Source organism: Schistocerca americana, chromosome 3 (genome assembly GCF_021461395.2).
Source record: "Schistocerca americana isolate TAMUIC-IGC-003095 chromosome 3, iqSchAmer2.1, whole genome shotgun sequence".
Taxonomy (NCBI): domain Eukaryota; kingdom Metazoa; phylum Arthropoda; class Insecta; order Orthoptera; family Acrididae; genus Schistocerca; species Schistocerca americana.
Genome location: NC_060121.1, coordinates 890,207,745 through 890,228,557, shown reverse-complemented (window position 1 = coordinate 890,228,557; position 20,813 = coordinate 890,207,745). Strand labels below are relative to the sequence as shown.

Here is a 20,813-nt window from a genome sequence, read left to right as displayed (position 1 = left end):
CTCACGAGTTTCAAAGTTTACATATTTGCAAAAAGTTGCCCCATTTTGATAACACATACCTCAGTGAAAAGCATAAACGACAGATTAAACACAATACTAACAAAGAGATAGAGGGGCTGGCCAGTACTTACCTCAGCTCAGTACAGCCGATAGATACACATAAAACAGAACCGAAAATTTACGTTCCCAGCTTTGCCAAAGATGTTCTTTGGCTTCCCTATGACAACCATGCCTCCATCCTTGCTACCCTCCCTATTTTCCTTTCCCTGTTGCTTCATAACCTGGGTTGTGAGTAACTGAATCTCCTTTCCCTTCTTCCCTTTCTTTCCCCTCTCTCCTCCCCGATGAAGGGACATTTGTTCCGAAAGCTAGGAACGTAAATTTTCGGTTCTGTTTTATGTGTATCTATCGGCTGTACTGAGCTGAGGTAAGTACTGGCCAGCCCCTCTATCTCTTTGTTAGTATTTGTTTCACATCTTTATATGAGATTTTCCATTAATCATTTAGATTAAACACAATGCATGCCAAAACTGTTGAACCTCTGTAAAATTCAAGTATTAAATATGTACATTGCTTCTCAAATTGAATTTTAGGATCACCATTAACACAAATACTGGTAGTAACTTCGAATTTGGATTTTTGTAACACTAAAACCATAACAAACTCAAAAAGGCATGATCAGTAAAAGATACTAAATTTTAATGTCTTTACGAGCATAAAGAACTACTGCACTGACGAAATTATTTGGGTTGTCTAGGAGAGAAATGCTAAATTGTATTTACCTACCTGTAAGACAAAATTTGCCCCCAAATTCATCATTCGAGAAATACATGATCATCTTACATTCATGGATAAAATCACTACTGTTGAAGTCAATATTTTCACAGGTTGTAATTTTAATTTGAAAAAAATCAGAAGGGAGAGGAAGTATTGGTGTTGGTTTCACCGAGCACTAGGATGAATCCAGGAAGGGGAATGGTGAGCGGGTAGAAAATTTCATTGTGCAGCAAACCATGGGAATGTATTCCTAGTACATTGCTTTTCATGAACATCAACGATGTTTAAACAGTTGCTTGTCCATTTGTAAAGTCAGTTCAATTCAAAGTAAAATTGGAGTCAAACAAATAATCAACAATAGTATACATTTTCAATGTGCAACAAATAAAACATAATCTAGAGAGCCAAGAGGACAATGTATTGTTGTCAATCGGTTAGCTTATATTGTCAGTGCTGTACGAACTGTTAAACTGTAGCAATCGATAATGGATGCAAATCACAGCCATAAATGTTGATAAACATAATCTATGATTTCACAATTCCCAACCGGTTCACATGAACAATGGATGCTAATTTTAAGTTAATAGTGATTCACAAAGCAGAGACCACAAACAACTGTGTGTAAGGTGATGAATTTGGCATTACAGAAGTGAATGTTCATAAGTGGTGTCCTAAGGAGTATAAATTAAAGAACACCAGTTCTACACATCGAACATCCAGGAAACCACAGAAAGGAAAGTTTCATGAAGTGGAGCAGCAGACTATTCAGTAACCTATGTCCAAACCACTTTTGAGGTTTCCCAATTACTCTAGGAACTAAGCACTGGAAATAAAAACGTGTTTTCCAACTGCATGCAATGCAGAATTCACATTGATTGCTGGTGTGTGAGGATGATAAAGAGAGTGGGCTTACATAACAATTCAGAACCACAGTTCTGCCTGAATCCAATTGTAGTGTAGCAGGACTTTGCATTTCGCCGCACTACACTCCTTCCCTCAGATATAAATTATACCGTCGCAGCTGTGTAAGCGCTCGACGGCAGAGAAAATAAGAAAATGAAAGTACCAAAAATTATAACTCCTTTTGTTTTCTATCTGTCTTTTGTCTCTTGAGAGCGGAAGCTGAACTTACTTAGTAGCTAGTCTTGGTCTGATTAAGACGAAAAACAACTTATTGACGTATTGTGGAAATTTGCATGAAATTCAGAGGATGGAAGCAGCAGCGTAAAATACATTGCATTTAATATCAAGACGGTTTTTGTATACATTAGTAATTCCTGGACAATGAAATTTATTGCAAGATTTCGGAGCAGCTAAGACTTTTCACGCAGAAATGAAGCAGGAGATTTTTGGAGAACAAGACCTGGACACCGCACACGAGAAGACATGTTAACATGGTAAAGGATGAACTCTTATCTACGCCATTTCCCCCTGTTAATCACATTTTGTTATTCGCTGTTCTCTTTCAAATAATTTTTATAGTGGAAATTGGTTTGACTTTTGCTCAGAAACGCCACAAGGACCACACCAACAATAGCTTTTCCGAATCACGAATTCCGATAACTTTTCTGTAATACGAAGTCCGATTTGCATTTCACTCTTTCCCTTTTTCACAGTCATTAACGATTTTAAACCCCCCTTTTTATTCACCATTTGTTCCTACATTTTCAACCTTTTCTTTTCTTCTCTTCTCTTTTTCTTCTTTTATTAGCCACTACAGTAGTGTGAACTAAAGAGACTTTACAAATATAGAGTTTCTCAACAGTAATACATATTTCTACAGGAGAAAAATAACTGTTAACATAAATATGATTGTGCAGAACACTTGAAATGTGTGAGAAAACATGACACACAAGCTTCAAGTATGGTCCAAAACCGCTACTGCTCTACAGCAGTGTTGATTTTCAAGGGTGGCACCAAATGAAGTGAACTGTTAACCCAAAGCAGTACGATTTCTGCCTAGGACAATGTATTTCTGTAATTCAGCCTGCTCATATTGTCAGTGCTGTAAGAACTGTAAACTGTGGCAAATTAATAGTGGATGCAAGTTGCAGCTTTGCAACTGCACTGACCTGGGGAAGATGCACCACGTTTGGCACTGAAAAACTGGGGAAGGAGGCTGGTGGACGGCATTGTCAGACGTGTTAAGAGAAAGACATATTTGTTTATCCTAGCGTGTCAAAGTATTGTACATATTAGCGCCCATATTTGAACAATAATGCATATAAAACATAACTGGAGCAAGAAGGAACAATAATACATCACTGGAACTAAAAGCTTTCAATGATTTACACCATTTCACAAAACAAATTAGGTAAAATTTCTGCAGAGCTGCTACAACAGACATTGAGATGCAGCTATGCATTTAAAACACCATCACCAAGAAAAAAATTTAAGTATGTCATACCCGTGAATTTTCATGAACATAAGGGAATCTGTTGTGTTGAACTCTTGTCAGGCATGACGGCAAATGCAAATTCCAACCGAGATTTTGAGGGGGGAGGCCACATGCCATGCCAGGTCTTTGTTGGGTTCTGCCTCCCACTGATATGCCCTATGCGAGTCGTATCAATATCCTCACCTTGAAGTAAATCTAACATCTCTGCAGCTTCATTACTGCCCAGCAAGGATAAGATACCCTTCACTCTCAAGGTACGTATAATACATATACAAGGTACATTCCCGAAAAGAGATCTCTGCAAGATGTGAAGTCATACTTTACACAACATTTTTGCTGCTTTCGCCTGTTGAATAAATATTTAGGTTAAGTGCATTGCCTCGCACGATAATTCCATAAAACAGGAAGGGAAAACATGCAGTATAAGATAAGGTTATTATCTTTAAGTCAACACAATGAGAGAGATCTCAACGGAATCACGCTGAACTGAGCTTAGCTTGTGTGTGTGTGTATGTGTGTGTGTGTGTGTGTTGACTTGACTCCACTGTAACCTCTTATGCAGATGGATATCAAGGAGTTGTACACACACTGTTTAATTTTGTATATGACCACTAATGTTTACTTCTGGTACCAGCAGGTTATTTTTGCTTGTCTGAAATTGCACATGACATATCTTTGAGAGATTACAAAGTCCTTTGACCAGTTGTGGGCCTGTTCAACTGGAGATGCATCTCAAAGGCCCGAGTTTTGGCACTTGATTGGTCAGCTTGTGTCATTAACAAATATCTTTCCTAAACTACAGTTAAAAGCTAATTTGTGTTATTGCTTTATCTGAAACTAGACTAGCAATGAGCCCAAAATGCCAATAGCCAAAATGTTCTACAGAAATTAAATTTCTGCAGCCTCTTCTCCACACATTATATTTTCATACAAAATAAATATCTTATACAACACAAATCATAACAAAAATCAAAGGTTTCCCTTCCTACTTCTAAATAAAACGACAATAGGAATACATCCTCCAACTGTTGCATTACTTATCAATCCAGAAGAAATGTCGATCTTGCCAACATAGGATGCTTGCAAACCATAAATGACAATGATTTAATATTTAGGAGTGGGCAACTGTTGTACAGTTATTTTATGTAATTTGCTTGTAATGAGAGTACCGAGGGACGCCACTTGTCTTCCAAGGTGGGGTGACAATACAGCACAATGAAGTACTTGTATGGGCAGCGTCTGCACAAGCTTCACACCATGTCATACTACATTGCAGTAGCACAACAAGCCCACTGTAAATATCCACAGAGTAACAATTCCGGGAACAGATCATGAAGAAACAACAGAAGACTGTAAAATTTGCTTCATGTCACTCTTATATGAGATTTGGAGAAAATAAAATATGTAATGTTCCTGTATTAAGAAAGTCTTACACAGAAGAATGTACTGTACTCTTATCCAAGAATAAACAGAGAATGTTGATTAGGGACCTCTTCATATTTATTTCCAAAAATTTTAAGGTGAAGCACCTTATTTCCCGCATTACTACAGAATGCAGAGAAAAAGAAGCCCAAGAAATTTACACAGTCACGGCCCAAAACTTCATTGAACTAAATGCTATTCAATAACTACAGTTCAGCTGCAAATCAAAATTACGAAAGTCAACATGCTCAATGTAACTTACATGGCATAACATATACCAGTCTCCTGCTACTCGTGTAACTACATCCTACAGTAATATTCTATATTCAGAAGCCTCTCTCATATATTCAATAAATCTCTTAAATTCCTACTGTATCAACTAATAGGCACTACACCAACTGGCTTGCTTCCATTCACTAATAGCTATAGTTGATAGCTGTTCTTTCCATTCCTTATTCTATTCCAGTCTTGCGAATTTCTGCTTCATTTTGAGTCTGTTATTTGAATTGTTGGGTGGTGTCTAAGTGCTTAATTGCCAGACTACAGACCACAGTTGTAAGGTTCAATCCCCAGCCATTTGTAAGATAATAGTTTCCTGGGCAGTTATTTCAAAGATCAGAAGAAGGCATGTTACCTCCAGTAGAATGATGCAATCGTGAACCTTTCTTCAGATTAATGACAGCTTTACCTTTCACCTTATAAGAATCCTGTTATCATTTACATTATAAGAGAAGATATGGAAGAATGTAAATACTTCAGAAGAAATGAGACCCTTCACAGAACAGTAGAAGTGTTCGTTGCCATCGACAGACACTAAAAAAGGAAGAAAACTTGCTATCTGTTGCACAAATCCTTTAACTAGGTAGAGTACAAACTTTTATGTGTGGGCACGCGTGCACACCCACCCACCCACACACACCCATGCAGCTAAACTGTGCCTGCTGAACACACAATGCTAGGATTGTAGAAACTTCCTGGCAGATTAAAACTGTGTGCCCGACCGAGACTCGAACTCGGGACCTTTGCCTTTCGCGGGCAAGTGCTTGCCCGCGAAAGGCAAAGGTCCCGAGTTCGAGTCTCGGTCGGGCACACAGTTTTAATCTGCCAGGAAGTTTCATATCAGCGCACACTCCGCTGCAGAGTGAAAATCTCATTCTGGCTAGGATTGTAGTTTGGCAAATGAACTGTTATGACAGGTCCTTCCAATTCCAAACTCATTCACTGATGATGCCTTCATGATCTGGACCACGAACTGGAGCCAGGGCCAAGACACCCTACCCTCATTCCTGCACAACCTCAACACTTTCTCTCCCATCCGCTTCACCTTGTCATCTTCAACACAACACAGCATCGTTTTGGACATTTGCCACCTGTTCTCTGATGGTTCCATCCATATCTCTGTCCACAAGAAGCACACAAACCACAAGAGTACCTACAATTTCACAGCTATCACCCCTTCAGCACCAAAAAATGGCTCGAGTTTAGTCTGTGCACCCTCAGAGGGTGTACCTGCAGTGAAGAGAATTCCCCTGCTCAGTATGCTGAAGGACTCGTCAAGGTCTTTGCAGGTCAACACAACCCCTCAACTGTCCGCATACAGATATCCCATGCCATATCCTCACAACCCTTTAATCCTCCCACCATCCACAAGAATCACTAACAAAATAGTGTCCCCCTGATCACTCAGTATCGATCCGGGCTGGAGCAACTGAACCTTGTCCTTCTGTAAGGCTATGGGTAACTATCATGATGCCCAGATATGAGGAACATCCTATCCAAGTTCCTTTCCAAACCTCCCGAGATGATAGATCACTGCCCACACAATCTGCACAACACCCTGGCTGGTCCATCAGTTTGCCGCATGCAACCCTTCACCATATGGAAACGACCACATGTAAGACCTGCCCTATTCACCCACCCAGCACATCGTACGCTAGTCTTGTCACAGGCTTACCTCATTCTATCAGAGACATGGCCACTGGTGAAAGTAGCCGTGTCATGTACCACCTCTGCTGTAATTTCTGCACAGCATTTTATGTAGACATGACTGCCAACCAGATGTCCATGAGAACGAACAGTCAAGAACAGAGTTGACCATCCAGTGGCAGAACATACTGCTCAGTTTAAAATGCTCAGTGGCTGCTTCACAACCTGCGCCATCTGGATTATCCAGCACCAGCTTTTCTGACGGATGCAAAAGGAAGTTAGCCTTCCAACACATCCTTTGCTCCTCAAATTGTTCTGTCTCAAGATCCTCCACAAATGCACTGCATCCACATCCTCTAACAGCTTCCTCTTCCTCTGTTCTGTCATCCTCTTCCAATCCACATCTCCAAACCGTCATCGGCACATGCCGCATGAACTTACCAGCTCTGGTGCCCTTGTCACATTCCCGTACCATAAATCTGCTGCCTCTCTCAAAGTTGTCAGATATCCCTCCAAAACCTCTCCCCCATAACTCCTATCCTACAGGACAACACCAAATGCAGGCGTCCCCCCCCCCCCCCTCCCCCCAAGCACCAGGTTGACAGGCATTTGGTGTTCAACTGCACATGGCGTACATGTGTGCGTGTGTCACAGTTTCTTCTTTCTTTTGTACCTGCCAACGATTCAACCATTCACCTACTGTATCATTTCACTATTTTCACTGATTGTCTTTATTTCTCGGGCACATCTCACCCTTCTTCAGATGCTTCTCTGGTCCATCAAACTCTTCAGTTATTTTCTCCGAGCAGTCCGTCTTCTACCTTACAGTTCAATATCGATCTTTTGTTAAATTTGATTAGCACTATACTTTCTAAACAAAAATTTAACTTTAATATGGCTGTTTCCTTGGGTCAGCTTCTGGTATTCATATGCGCATTACAATATCCTCACATTTACCATTAATTTTTGCGTTCCTACAAGCAAGGATCAGGTAATAAAAAAGCCAAACACTTGCACATCTTATAAAATACTTCTACCCAATTTGTACAAAGTTAACTGATAAATTTAAGTTATAATACTTGGATCAGTGTGCCAGGAAAGTTAATACAGGTAACTATAATGTGAACTTACCTCCCTGTCCTTATGTGGAAGCAAAGTATTAGAAGGTTCAGATTAGTGCAAGATTCACAATTTCATATGAACATTCAATAATACAAGATTTTTTAAAAATATGTTACTGTCTTGCATAAATCAATGCATAGGCTGATATTAAGTATCATCTACAAATCAAATAAACCACCACGACAAATCAGAATAATCTGTATTGCCAGAAGATGCTCTCACAGATATTGCTTTGCCATTTAATCCATCTACTTAAAGCTCACACTACATTGAACTTTCAATCCGCACTACTGCCCACCAAATGGTATGACTCAGGTTCAAACTGCAGTTCTGAGTGCAATTTTAGTCCAGTCAGAAAACGAAAATTGGTGGAAAACATACACAACGACTAAGAAGTATAGTTAGTTAGCGATAGTTTAATATGAAACTTCCACCAGTTTACAACTATGTACAGGACTGAGACACAAACTTGTGACCTTTGCCTTCCCCAGGCAAGTGCTGGGCTACCCAAACAAAACTCACGACCCGTCCTACTCCTGCCAGTACATCATCTCCTACCTTCTGCACACAGATTTTATCTACCAAAATGTTTTATACCAGTGTACACTCAGCTGCAAAGTGATATCTCATTCTAGACAGTTTAATAGATAACAAAAAATAACAATGAGAACAGTGTACTGAAACCACATTTTGTTTGCATTTGATGTCAAAATGGCAGTACGGGGTAATGAGACAGAAACTGATGGTTTGGTTGGGAAGTACTGAACAGAGAAAGCTATTGAACATGCCGTGTCGTCTCTCTCTCTCTCTCTCTCTCTCTCTGAGAGGGGTGCGCACAAAACTGATCTTGATATTACCTCTGGTTACCTACCGCATAAGTTGATTAGAACCTATAAAAGTGACTATTGTAGATGACTCATCTAAGTAGTAGCACTGTGTCCATTGCGTGACTATTAAGGAGCACTTCCTCCAATTGTCACATGGCAATTAAAAGCTAAGACGTGTGAGGGACATCACAATCAAAATTTTAGTAAGTTTTTGAACAGACCACAACATTAAATGAAGCTATAGATTGTCCTAGTTTTATAGGTCCTGCAAATAGTGATATTTTAAGTTTGTGTTTGCAAATGAATCTACTGTATGGTTAGTTTTGTTTTCTTCAGCTGTGACAAGTGATTCTCAATAAACAAACTTTTACTAAAGAAATTCTGAATAATTTTCAAAATCGAATGTACAATGAGCACAATTGCGGTACTCAAATACAATATTTCTAGCAATATTGCAATGCTTGTTTGGTTAAGAACTAGGATGCAATGCTCCTTCGCACATGCACACTGCTGCGACTGCAAATGTCATGAAATGTATTTGCAGCTGTGAATAGAGACAACCATCAGCTGTGTAATGGAATGACAACAATTAAAATTTGTGCTGGACAGGGATTCAAACCCAAAGTTCCCACTTTACATGAGTGGTTGCCTTAACCATTTCCAATCAAAAATAAAAAAAAATAAGTAAATATCTGGCTGAGTAGCATATTTTTCTTCTGCAATTAAATTCTGAACAGAGCCAAGTATCAAATTTTTTGCTTACAAACAGGTGAGTTGCTCAAATCCCACTATCACTCAACAGCTTTCAGTTTTGTTAGACCTATCCCAAAATAAAGCACTAAAATTAGCCATGCTGCCTAAAGCAAATATACAGGTGAAAGATGTATTTACCAGTAATGCTTCTTTGTCTTGCTTGAGTTTCCACTGCCTTACAGGATCAGCATCATATCCCCTCGTCTTCAGTTCTTCAATAATCACTTTCTTTTTCTTGTTTTCCACAACCAGGACCCCATCACATTTTTCCAAAATAAATCGAGCTTGATTACTCAACTTCAAGGATTCTGCTTGAAGCATACCTTCCAAATAAGCTTTGCGTTTTCCATAAAAATTAAGTCTTAAATTGAAAAACTCTTTTAGAATTTGAAGAACTGAATCATATTTTCTGAGACACTGCATATCATCAAACGCACACTGAAAATAAAAACATATGGTCAGTTTGAAACAATGCAGCACAGTATATCTAACAATTGTTGACACTGTACAGCACTCACCATGGAAGTGGTCGTCAATGTAGTTTCTAATTTGAAAAACTTGTGCAATCCTTCCTGTTCCGCTTTCTGTAGTTTTTCGGGAGTCATTTTCACCACAAATCGTACTGTTGTATCAGTATTATATTCTTGGAAGTGCCTGGAACCCAAATATTTATGTTGCCCATAAGATGACAATGTTTGTGACATGTGCAAATATATAAGCAGTGATCAAAAAGTCTCCATTCAAAGGATGTACAGTCCAGAATCACTATGTGAATCAGGCAAAATCACCTTAAGAATTGAAGCAATCACCCCACTGATGCACCAGGCTGAAGATACCCATTTGGAAAAACACTGCATCCTGCTGCATGAAGAAGTCTGTAATGGCCTGCTGCGCATTTCTGTCCAACAGGATTTTCAAGACAATCACATGGGAAGAGATAAGAAGTATACAGCGGGTGCTCAAGTATTTCACATGTGAGTTTGAATAACTTCTGCATTACAAAATTTGCAATATGGGGACATGCGTTATCATAAAGCGGCAGCACTCAGCATGGAACTTGGCACAACATTCCACAAAGGTAGTTCTCGACACACATGCTGTCCCATACACATTCTTCATCCTCCGATGGATGCCTACAAGTGTTTGTCCTTTGGCAGCCAAGAAAAGAACAAGAACATTCTGTTCTGTTTGCGCACACTTGGTAATAACGTCGCCGTAGTTCAAATTCTTGCATTAGGCACACACGTATCAGAAAGACATGAATGCCACACTAAGCCCTTGTCTACATGTCGGTGCTTACATACTAGCATCAGATTCACATTACATGTCTACGGCTGCTTCATTGCGGCAATTCAGCTGCACAGTTCACTTATTGCAATGCGTGACTATCACGTGTTTGAATTGTCAAGCATGTAACTGAACCATGCGTCAAAAGCTCTGTGACAGACTGACTGCATACTTGTGCAAGCCAGTTACAATATGGATTCTGACAGGAAGTGTTGCTTTTCACTTTGTAACTGAAAAGAAAATAGAGACGTCACTGACTTCAATGAAAGAACCAGATACATCCTACGTTAACTAATTGAGAGAAAAACAGCATTTCTCTCTCTCTTTCTCTCTCCTTAAAAAACACACAATGAACTGAGAGGAAACTCTGCAAAATTCCTCAACTGCATGAGTAAAATACTTTATTTTACATACAGATTCATTTTTAAGTTAGGTTTAAGAGTAATTTTTTGAGTTGTTTAATATTAAAATACAGTGAACCAACACTGATATTTACACTATCTATAGAGTAAGCCAGTGACTACTGATAAGTCAGATAATATAGGTGAATGTGTGGCATCGCAATTTCAAGTACTTAATGTATTTGGATGTAAGAATAGTTATGGATGAATTTGAACATACATGTGTGACATGGGCTGAAAATTACAGTTTCCTAGTTAATTGTGAAACCTGTTGTATCTTCTCTAAACTGACATCATTTACCATTTGGCATTCATATTTGCTGTGTTTGTCAGTGTCATCGGCTTCAGTCTCTGATAATTCTTTTTCTTTGATGTTTGCTGCAAGTAACAAACAATCTCTCTCGTCCATCACCCGTTGTCTCTTATGAGCATTGGAAGCAACTGTATCCTGCACAGCAGTCATTTGTGTCGTAAACATGAGCAACAGCTTCTCCCAACTCTGCTGGTTTAGTTGCAATAACAGGTGATAGAACCAAAATATACACTTTTTTGTTTTATTCTGCAAGAGAACCAGTTTTTGAGGCTTTTCTCTCGTGGAGTTAAATTTACCAAAGCCTTGGCCTTTCTCAGGCGAACCTCTTCCATTCCGCTTCGTCAGAGATGAAACATTTGCTCTTGAAGACAACTTGCACCACCCATGCAGTGAAAAAAATATGACAGAAAAAAGAAAAGCTTATAATTACAGTTTACAGAGAATGCACCACTACATACCATATTTTTCGGATCCTATCCAACAAATGGCAAATATTTTATTGTCCTTTAAATGTGAAGGAGGACCTCTGTGCAGTGATAATTGGAGCATGTTGCCTTCCGCACAACTTGGTTAGCGACAGAGATAGATTTAAGTGGAATGAATGTTGGAAACAACTGGTTTATTTTCAAAGTCAGGAACATTTTATTTTTTTTGCACATCTACTCCGAAAGCATTATACTTTTCAATCTTATTGCCGTAATCATCATTTTCTCATTCCCAAATTACAGAATGACATTCACTTCAGCGATAAAAAGTTCACTGTCTAAAGTCATTTTTGCAGCAGAAAAGCACACAAAATTCTTTAATATGATGCAGAAAATGCATGTTATTCAACAATCTCAAAGCACTAACAAATGACTACCATAGCACAACCATGCTGCCGGACTGTCACATGTGAAAGGGTCCAACAAAGCAGAATATCCACCACCAGTCACAGGTACGGCAGGAGCACAACAGGTCGTGCGGTGAAATCGTCAGTGTGTAAGTGCCTTATAGGTTGTAAATATCAAACTACAAAGCGAGAAAAAATGTGGACAATTTTAAAAAATCATATTCTATAGCCGCAATTGGCAAACAACTGTTGTATGCATTGTAGAGGGTACTTACAACAGTACCACATATTAAGACTGTCTTGCTTTTTTCACATATATAGTGTGTCAAGAATGCCTATATTTGAAAGCCTCTGTGCATTATGTAACTATCCAGATCTTGTGTTGAACATACTTTTGATTCTTAGGGACTTACATTGGTTCTTGAAACTTAGTAAGTAGATCTACGCATCCTATTTCTTTCATAATTTCTTTCTCCTTCATTAACTTGATAATGCAGTAATTGTAAATTTGGTGCACTTCTGCAAACCTCCTTCTCCAGCCCATTCCAGTAGCAATGTGCGCTGTTTAAGTTTAGAAAATGTCCAAAACTGACTTACATATAACATAGTGTTCTGTGATTGAATTCCTCAATGCAGAGGGTGAAATAGTCAATTGCATTCATGAAAGCTATAAGAGGGTGGATGCCAGAACCATTAGGTGATGGGTTCATTGCAGTAGAGCATATAAAGGGGAAACACAGTTGTCAGATGCTATGTCGATATGCAAGCAAACAACTGCTGTGGTTTCACACACCTTTAGCAAATTATGCTGTCTGTTATCCGTCGGTAACGGCAGCGTGTTGGTCACTGAAAAACTGGGCTAATCCAAGATTTGTGCAGACTGGGTACTAACCAGAGTAAAGAGACAGGGCAAACAATTGCATCCAGAATTTTACAGTGCTCAAGTGCGAAGTGGAAGGAGTTTTGGTGTAAATTGTAACTGGAACATCAATCCCTCCATCAATGGCGAAATTGCAAAGACTGGCTGGAAAGCCTTGCCCCATTCATCATACATCTCTGATCCAGCACCATCCAACTTCCATCTGTTCGCCACACTCAAAGCAGCTCGTGGCAGGCATGATGGAGGAAGCAGGACCTTAATTTTTATCGCACAGGTGTGCATGCCCTTGTTTCAAGGTGGAAAAAACTGGACAAGCGGTGAAAAGTGATAAATTAATAGTGAAAGTTTTATCTTTTCTTGTAAAATACGGGATGTGCCATAAAAGCAAGGCCAAACTTTCAGAAAACATTTCTCATACATATAGAAAGAAAATATGTTACCCAGAGATGGGTCGGCAAACGCCTTATTTCCAAGTTAAGAGCTCAGTTTCTAAAAACAAGAAATGGGAAACACACAGGAAAAATCTTATCACCACAGTATGAAACACTTTTCTAAACAAAATGTTAGAAATGTCCTTTATTAGCAAAGATACATTCATAAAGCTACCACTGCACTGAATCCCTGACACACAGCTGTATCTCTGGAGAATGGCCTTCGAAAACATAGGCACAAAGATTCCGTACGGCTTGTTTCGTGATCCTGTACACAAGAGTTGCCATATGGCCTCAGAATAAACGTCTAGTGAGTTTAGGTCTACAGCACGTGGAGATCAAAGAATTGGTCCTCCTCTATCTGTCTGTCTGTCTGTAATGGAATCTGTTCTTTTCAGTCTACGAATATTAACAATGAAATGAGGAGCAGCATCATAGCACATGAAGTAAATGTTTTGTCACCTCGTATAGACACAGGTAACGGGTACTAATAGAAGAGGTAGAGTATTCTTTAAGAAAGCATCATAAACTTCTGTGCTGAGCCTGGGTGAAAGAACACGCAGCCCTAACAAACAGCCATCACCAATGCTGGCCCAAACATTGACAGACAATCTTCCTTGATGATGTGATTACACTACATCATCCAGGTTCTTGACAGCACATACATGCCGACTGTGAAAATTTAGAATCTGATCACTTTGAAACAAAGCCTCTTCTATGAGCAGCACACTTTGCACTAAAGTGATGGTTGCAAACTGCTGACTGAACCATTCACATAAGTGTACCCATATAAGAAAATCAGTTGCTGATACTAAAATGGGTCTGAGCACTATGCGACTTAACTTCTGAGGTCATCAGTCTGCTGATACTACCTACACACTATGTACACAGCACACATACAAGTTCTCATATAGCTCTCTCCAGGCATTCATGCTGTGGGGAAGCAAGCAATGGTGGCGAGAAAATGAGATCGCTAATTTTCCATTACCTGGCCAGGGCCAAGTCGAAAGTGTTTAACATCTGCATGAGTAATCAGACAAAACATTGTGTAACAATCTAATGTAAAATTAAATAAGTAAATGATATCAATATAATAGAAGGAAACATTCCACGTGGGAAAAATTATATATAAAATCAAAGATGAGGTGACTTACCGAACGAAAGCGCTGGCAGGTCGATAGACACACAAACAAACACAAACATACACACAAAATTCAAGCTTTCGCAACAAACTGTTGCCTCATCAGGAAAGAGGGAAGGAGAGGGGAAGACGAAAGAAAGTGGGTTTTAAGGGAGAGGGGTAAGGAGTCATTCCAATCCCGGGAGCGGAAAGACTTACCTTAGGGGGAAAAAAGGACAGGTATACACTCGCACACACGCACATATCCATCCACACATACAGACACAAGCAGACATATTTAAATATGTCTGCTTGTGTCTGTATGTGTGGATGGATATATATAAAATCAAAGATGAGGTGACTTACCCAACGAAAGCGCTGGCAGGTCGATAGACACACAAACAAACACAAACATACACACAAAATTCAAGCTTTCGCAACAAACTGTTGCCTCATCAGGAAAGAGGGAAGGAGAGGGGAAGACGAAAGGAAGTGGGTTTTAAGGGAGAGGGTAAGGAGTCATTCCAATACAGACACATATTTAAATATGTCTGCTTGTGTCTGTATGTGTGGATGGATATGTGCGTGTGTGCGAGTGTATACCTGTCCTTTTTTCCCCCTAAGGTAAGTCTTTCCGCTCCCGGGATTGGAATGACTCCTTACCCTCTCCCTTAAAACCCACTTCCTTTCGTCTTCCCCTCTCCTTCCCTCTTTCCTGATGAGGCAACAGTTTGTTGCGAAAGCTTGAATTTTGTGTGTATGTTTGTGTTTGTTTGTGTGTCTATCGACCTGCCAGCGCTTTCGTTCGGTAAGTCATCTCATCTTTGATTTTATATATAAATAAGTAAATGATGTCACAATACTGTACCAGATGATGTAAAACCATACCAATATTATTTAGAGCTTCAGCATGATCCACTGATTGGTTTCCACGGGAAACCACTTCTCACAAAATCTCAAAAGTGTGAAATATTGGGAAAGAAAATTTTAGTTTTGAATTTAGGTTCTGTTTTATGTAAAAACATACTGTAGAGGTTCTTATGAAGTTACCTCTTATTTTTCAAGTCAAGTAAAAACTGATTTTTGTACTAAAATTTGTGAAAAAAAAAAAAAAATCATGACTGATTAACTAGGTTTAGAAGAAAGTTATAATGATAAAATTACAGCACCACATTCATCCAGTGGCAGATACAGAGAAACCTCAAGGAAGTTGTTTGTTGTTGTGGTCTTCAGTCCTGAGACTGGTTTGATGCAGCTCTCCATGCTACTCTATCCTGTGCAAGCTTCTCCATCTCCCAGTACCTACTGCAACTTACATCCTTCTGAATCTGCTTGGTGTATTCATCTCTTGGTCTCCCTCTACAATTTTTACCCTCCACGCTGCCCTTCAATACTAAATTGGTGATCCCTCGATGCCTCAGAACATGTCCTACCAATCGATCCCTTCTTCTAGTCAAGTTGTGACACAAACTTCTCTTCTCCCCAATCCTATTTAATACCTGCTCATTAGTTATGTGATCTACCCATCTAATCTTCAGCATTCTTCCATAGCACCACATTTCGAAAGCTTCTATTCTCTTCTTGTCCAAACTGGTTATCGTCCATGTTTCACTTCCATACATGGCTACACTCCATACAAATACTTTCAGAAACGACTTCCTAACACTTAAATCTATACTCGATGTTAGTAAATTTCTCTTCTTCAGAAACGCTTTCCTTGCCATTGCCAGTCTACATTTTATATCCTCTCTACTTCGACCATCATCAGTTATTTTGCTCCCCAAACAGCAAAACTCCTTTACTACTTGAAGTGCCTCATTTCCTAATCTAATTCCCTCAGCATCACCCGATTTAATTTGACTACATTCCATTATCCTCGTTTTGCTTTTGTTGATGTTCACCTTATATCCTCCTTTCAAGACACTATCCATTCCGTTCAACTGCCCTTCCAAGTCCTTTGCTGTCTCTGACAGAATTACAATTTCATCGGCAAACCTCAAAGTTTTTATTTCTTCTCCATGGATTTTAATACCTACTCCGAATTTTTCTTTTGTTTCCTTCACTGCTTGCTCAATATACAGATTGAATAACATCGGGGAAAGGCTACAACCCTGTCTCACTCCCTTCCCAACCACTGCTTCCCTTTCATGCCCCTCAACTCTTATAACTGCCATTTGGTTTCTATACAAATTGTAAATAGCCTTTCGCTCCCTGTATTTTACCCCGGCCACCTTCAGAATTTGAAAGAGTATTCCAGTCAACATTGTCAAAAGCTTTCTCTAAGTCTACAAATGCTAGAAACCTAGGTTTGCCTTTCCTTAATCTAGCTTCTAAGATAAGCTGTATGGTCAGTATTGCCTCACGTGTTCCAATATTTCTACGGAATCCAAACTGATCTTCCCCAAGGTCGGCTTCTACTAATTTTTCCATTCATCTGTGAAGAATTCGTGTTAGTTTTTTTGCAGCTCTGACTTATTAAACTGATAGTTCGGTAATTTTCACATCTGTCAACATCTGCTTTCTTTGGGTTTGGGATTATTATGTTCTTCTTGAAGTCTTAGGGTATTTCGCCTGTCTCATACATCTTGCCCACCAGATGGTAGAGTTTTGTCATGACTGGCTCTCCCAAGGCCGTCAGTAGTTCTAATGGAATGTTGTCTACTCCCGGGGCCTTGTTTCGCCTCAGGTCTTTCAGTACTCTGTCGAACTCTTCACGCAGTATCATATCTCCCATTTCATCTTCATCTACATCCTCTTCCATTTCCATAATATTGTCCTCAAGTACATCGCCCTTGTATAGACCCCCTATACACTCCTTCCACCTTTCTGCTTTCCTTTCTTTGCTTAGAACTGCATTTCCATCTGAGCTCTTGATATTCATACAAGTCGTTTTCTTTTCTCCAAAGGTCTCTTTAATTTTCCTGTAGGCAGTATCTATCTTACCCCTAGTGATATATGCCTCTACATCCTTACATTTATCCTCTAGCCATCCCTGATAAGCCATTTTGCACTTCCTGTCGATCTCATTTTTGACATGTTTGTATTCCTTTTTGCCTGCTTCATTTACTACATTTTTATATGACGGGAGGGGGGGGGGGTGGGGGGGGGTGAGGAAGGGGGTGCTAAAAATATCTTGAGCTACCTTCACTTTTGCCGTAATAAAAAATTATCAAGTCACATGCAATGTTTAAGAAAGTTTTATTTAAAATGAGTATACACAAATGAAAGACAATGCCATAATAAGATATAAAAAGTTACAGCTGTGGTTCTCTTCCTTAAATGATGAATTCTATGTGCCTATTCTTCCTGGCAAATTGTTTAATTACGTTGTCAATAGCACAATCAATGTCAGGCTGAGTGTTCAACAGAACTAAGTCATTAAGTCAATCCTCCTCCATTGTCGACCTCAGCCAAGCCTTTGTACACAGCAATGTTGAAAAACTTCTTTCTAGTGTAGCAATAGATACAGGCATACAAGCAAATATTTTGTACAGCATGTACAAAGTAGGATAGTCAGATCTAGGGCAAGCAGACAACGCTTGCATAACAAAATCACAATCATTAAAGGCATTTACTCTCGTCTGCTTGTATTAAAGAATCTCTCCCATTGGTCTCTTTTTAATCACAAAGAGTGATTCTTCTTCAAAGAATGGTAGTTCAGTTTAGCACTGATTCAATTTATGTGCCAAATCATTACCATCATGTTTCCATAGTTGTGAGGACAAAAGTACATTGAATTTTAAATGATAAATATTTTCTTCAGCAAACGTTCTCTCATGTCAGTCGTAACATGGTCCAGTGTTGGAATAAAAACAGTTCTTTTCCAATATGTCATAGCATCATCATTATGATCGCTGTTTTCCAGCGTCTTCCTCCGCCTGTAAGACAAGGAACACTCACTTCCACGTCTAACTCTTCCATAACTGCCTTCGCCTCTTCAACAATACGAGCAAAGTGGCTATCAGCATTAGCTCTCATGCCGTCTTACACCTTGAGTGTTGAATCTAATTTTGCTTTTGCCATTGCGACATCCAAGCTAGGATCTTTTAAGATTTTGCTGACTGGATATGTCATGCTCATAATGTCACTCAGTGTAAACAGAGTGATGATTAAATCGCAATTAGAGAGAGCTCGAAGGATAATATTGGCTTTGGCACCATTGTTCTATCCCTCCAACACTTTACTTCTTTAATAACTTAGCAAATTGTTCCGGGATCAGCTGCGAATTGAATAACAGCATCACGTAGCTCAACCCATCTCGTCTGACAATGTGACTGCAGTGAGTGTTTTAGGTGACACTCCAGTGTACCAAACCGCTTGCTAGACACTAAAGGACGGCACTACCACTACCCTACAGTAGTACCAAGTGAGTTTCTCACACATGTAACTTTGTGACTGCGAGAAACAGTGTGGTTGAGCTGATGACCTCGACATGGTGCTACCTGTGCATTGATAGCTTTCTTTTTCATTGTAGCCACAGCTCCTTTCAATTCTTACGTATTAACTGAGCAGCCATCACAGCCTATACCAACACAGCAAAGATACATTCTCCTTAAAATCGTAGTAACTAATACTTCACCAGTAATGCTATGCTCTTCCTCTTGAGGTTCATCGTCAATGTTTCCACCACAATTATCGTCTTTATGGAGGTCAACAAAACCCAAAAATCTTTCGTGTAATTTGCCGTCACCAGCAACATATCTTGCAGCTAAACTCAGTTGGGTGATCTGCGCTATGTCCGTAGTCTCATCAAAGATTATGCTGTAATAACGAGAATCTTTAATTTTCTCTAGTATTCTCAACAACATCACTGTTCACAGCATGAAATAAGCTCGTTACACATTGTTTTACTCAAGTAGGTGGCATTCACTTTAGTGGTTTCAAAGTGATATTTTAGTTACAAATATCCAGTGTCAATTACAAATCTTGGAAGAGCTCTAAAGTTTCCCTCGTTACTCACAATACATTCAAGATCGTATTCGTTTTCTAATAGACTCCCATCACCTCTATGCCCCCACAGAGGAATACTTTGTTTTTATTGTAGGTACAAGATGGTCTCTGTTTTCTATAATGCTTTCCATTATCTGTCTTGACAACTGATTTGAGACCTCAAGTTCACAGTTGTCTCATGTTGCCAGAAATAATTTTGCATCTGTTGACGCTTCAACGTGGTACTTGAGCTGTGAGTGGGTCTCAAGGTCACTATCTTTACCAGTAAGTTTGGCAAACTTTGTTAGTGGTTCAGTCACAAGTTCTTGGAATTAATGGATTTCTTTCCTCCAACCACTTTACTATTCACAAACATTGAACAGTTAATGCAAGTCCCATTTTAACTTGTGAGATCACTGGCCATGGATACTGTACAAAGTGATTATTGTGCACTTGTCTGCATTAAACTCATCCCCCCCCTGTTGTGCTTCGAAGTAGGAAAGATATAACCTTTTTCAGGTTTTCATGCAGCAAGTGACAAGATTGTGTTTTATATCATCAGTAATATTTCCGAACACTAATACAAGGGGAGATCCAAAAGAAACCGGATTGTTGTCATAAAAAATTTATTGATGAACCTTTTTACAAAATTACTTCAGTCACCTTCAAAATACTCTCCTTTACATGCGATGCACTTGTCAAGTCTCTTTTCCCACTGTTGGAAGCATGTTTGGAACTCTTCACGTTTGATATTGTCCAGTGCCCTTTGTGAAGCTGTTTTTATCACCTCCACATCATCATAACGCTCCCCTTTTAGCGTTTTTTTTTTTTTGTAAATTTGTGGAAATAGGAAAAAGTCACATGGGGCTAGGTCCGGCAAATACGGAGCGTTGGGAATGACAGACCACCTCTGAGAAGCCAAATAGTGGGTCACTCGTAAGGCCGTGTGTGCTGGAGCGTTGTCGTGATGCAGAAACCAGTCACCTGATCGCCAAAGTTCCAGGCGTTTCCTCCTCACATACTCTCGCAGAAACCTTAAAACATCCAAGTAAAAGTGCTGGTTAACAGTCTGGCCAGGGGGTACAAATTCCCAACGCACAATTCCACGAACATCAAAAAATACATTGATCATCGTCTTCACATATGCCTTGCTTTTTTTGGTCTGGGAGAGTTGGGAGTCCTCCACTGGCTTGGTTTCTGGATCATACCCGTAAGACCAACTCTCATCCCCTGTAATGACTTTGTTCAAAAAGTTTCGATCTCGTGCAATCTCTGTTTTCAAGTCCTGACACACATTCATGCGGATGGTTTTTTGCTCCTGTGTGAGAAGGTGCGGAACAAATTTAGCAGCAACACGTCTCATGTGCAAATCCTCACTCAAAATCCGCTGGCACG

The 20,813-nt window shown here is 39.5% G+C and overlaps 1 protein-coding gene across 3 annotated transcripts in view; it reads right to left on the bottom strand.

Annotated features, from left to right (window-relative positions):
* LOC124607206 (DNA topoisomerase 2-alpha-like) overlaps positions 1-20,813 on the bottom strand; it is a 179,830-nt gene that overhangs the window by 56,125 nt on the left and 102,892 nt on the right. For all 3 annotated transcript variants that reach the window (XM_047139468.1, XM_047139470.1, XM_047139469.1), the window contains 2 exons: positions 9,744-9,879; positions 9,364-9,663 (listed from right to left, as the gene is read on the bottom strand). In XM_047139468.1, coding sequence (XP_046995424.1) covers positions 9,364-9,663; positions 9,744-9,879 — 436 coding nt within the window. The remainder of the gene's footprint in view (positions 1-9,363; positions 9,664-9,743; positions 9,880-20,813) is intronic.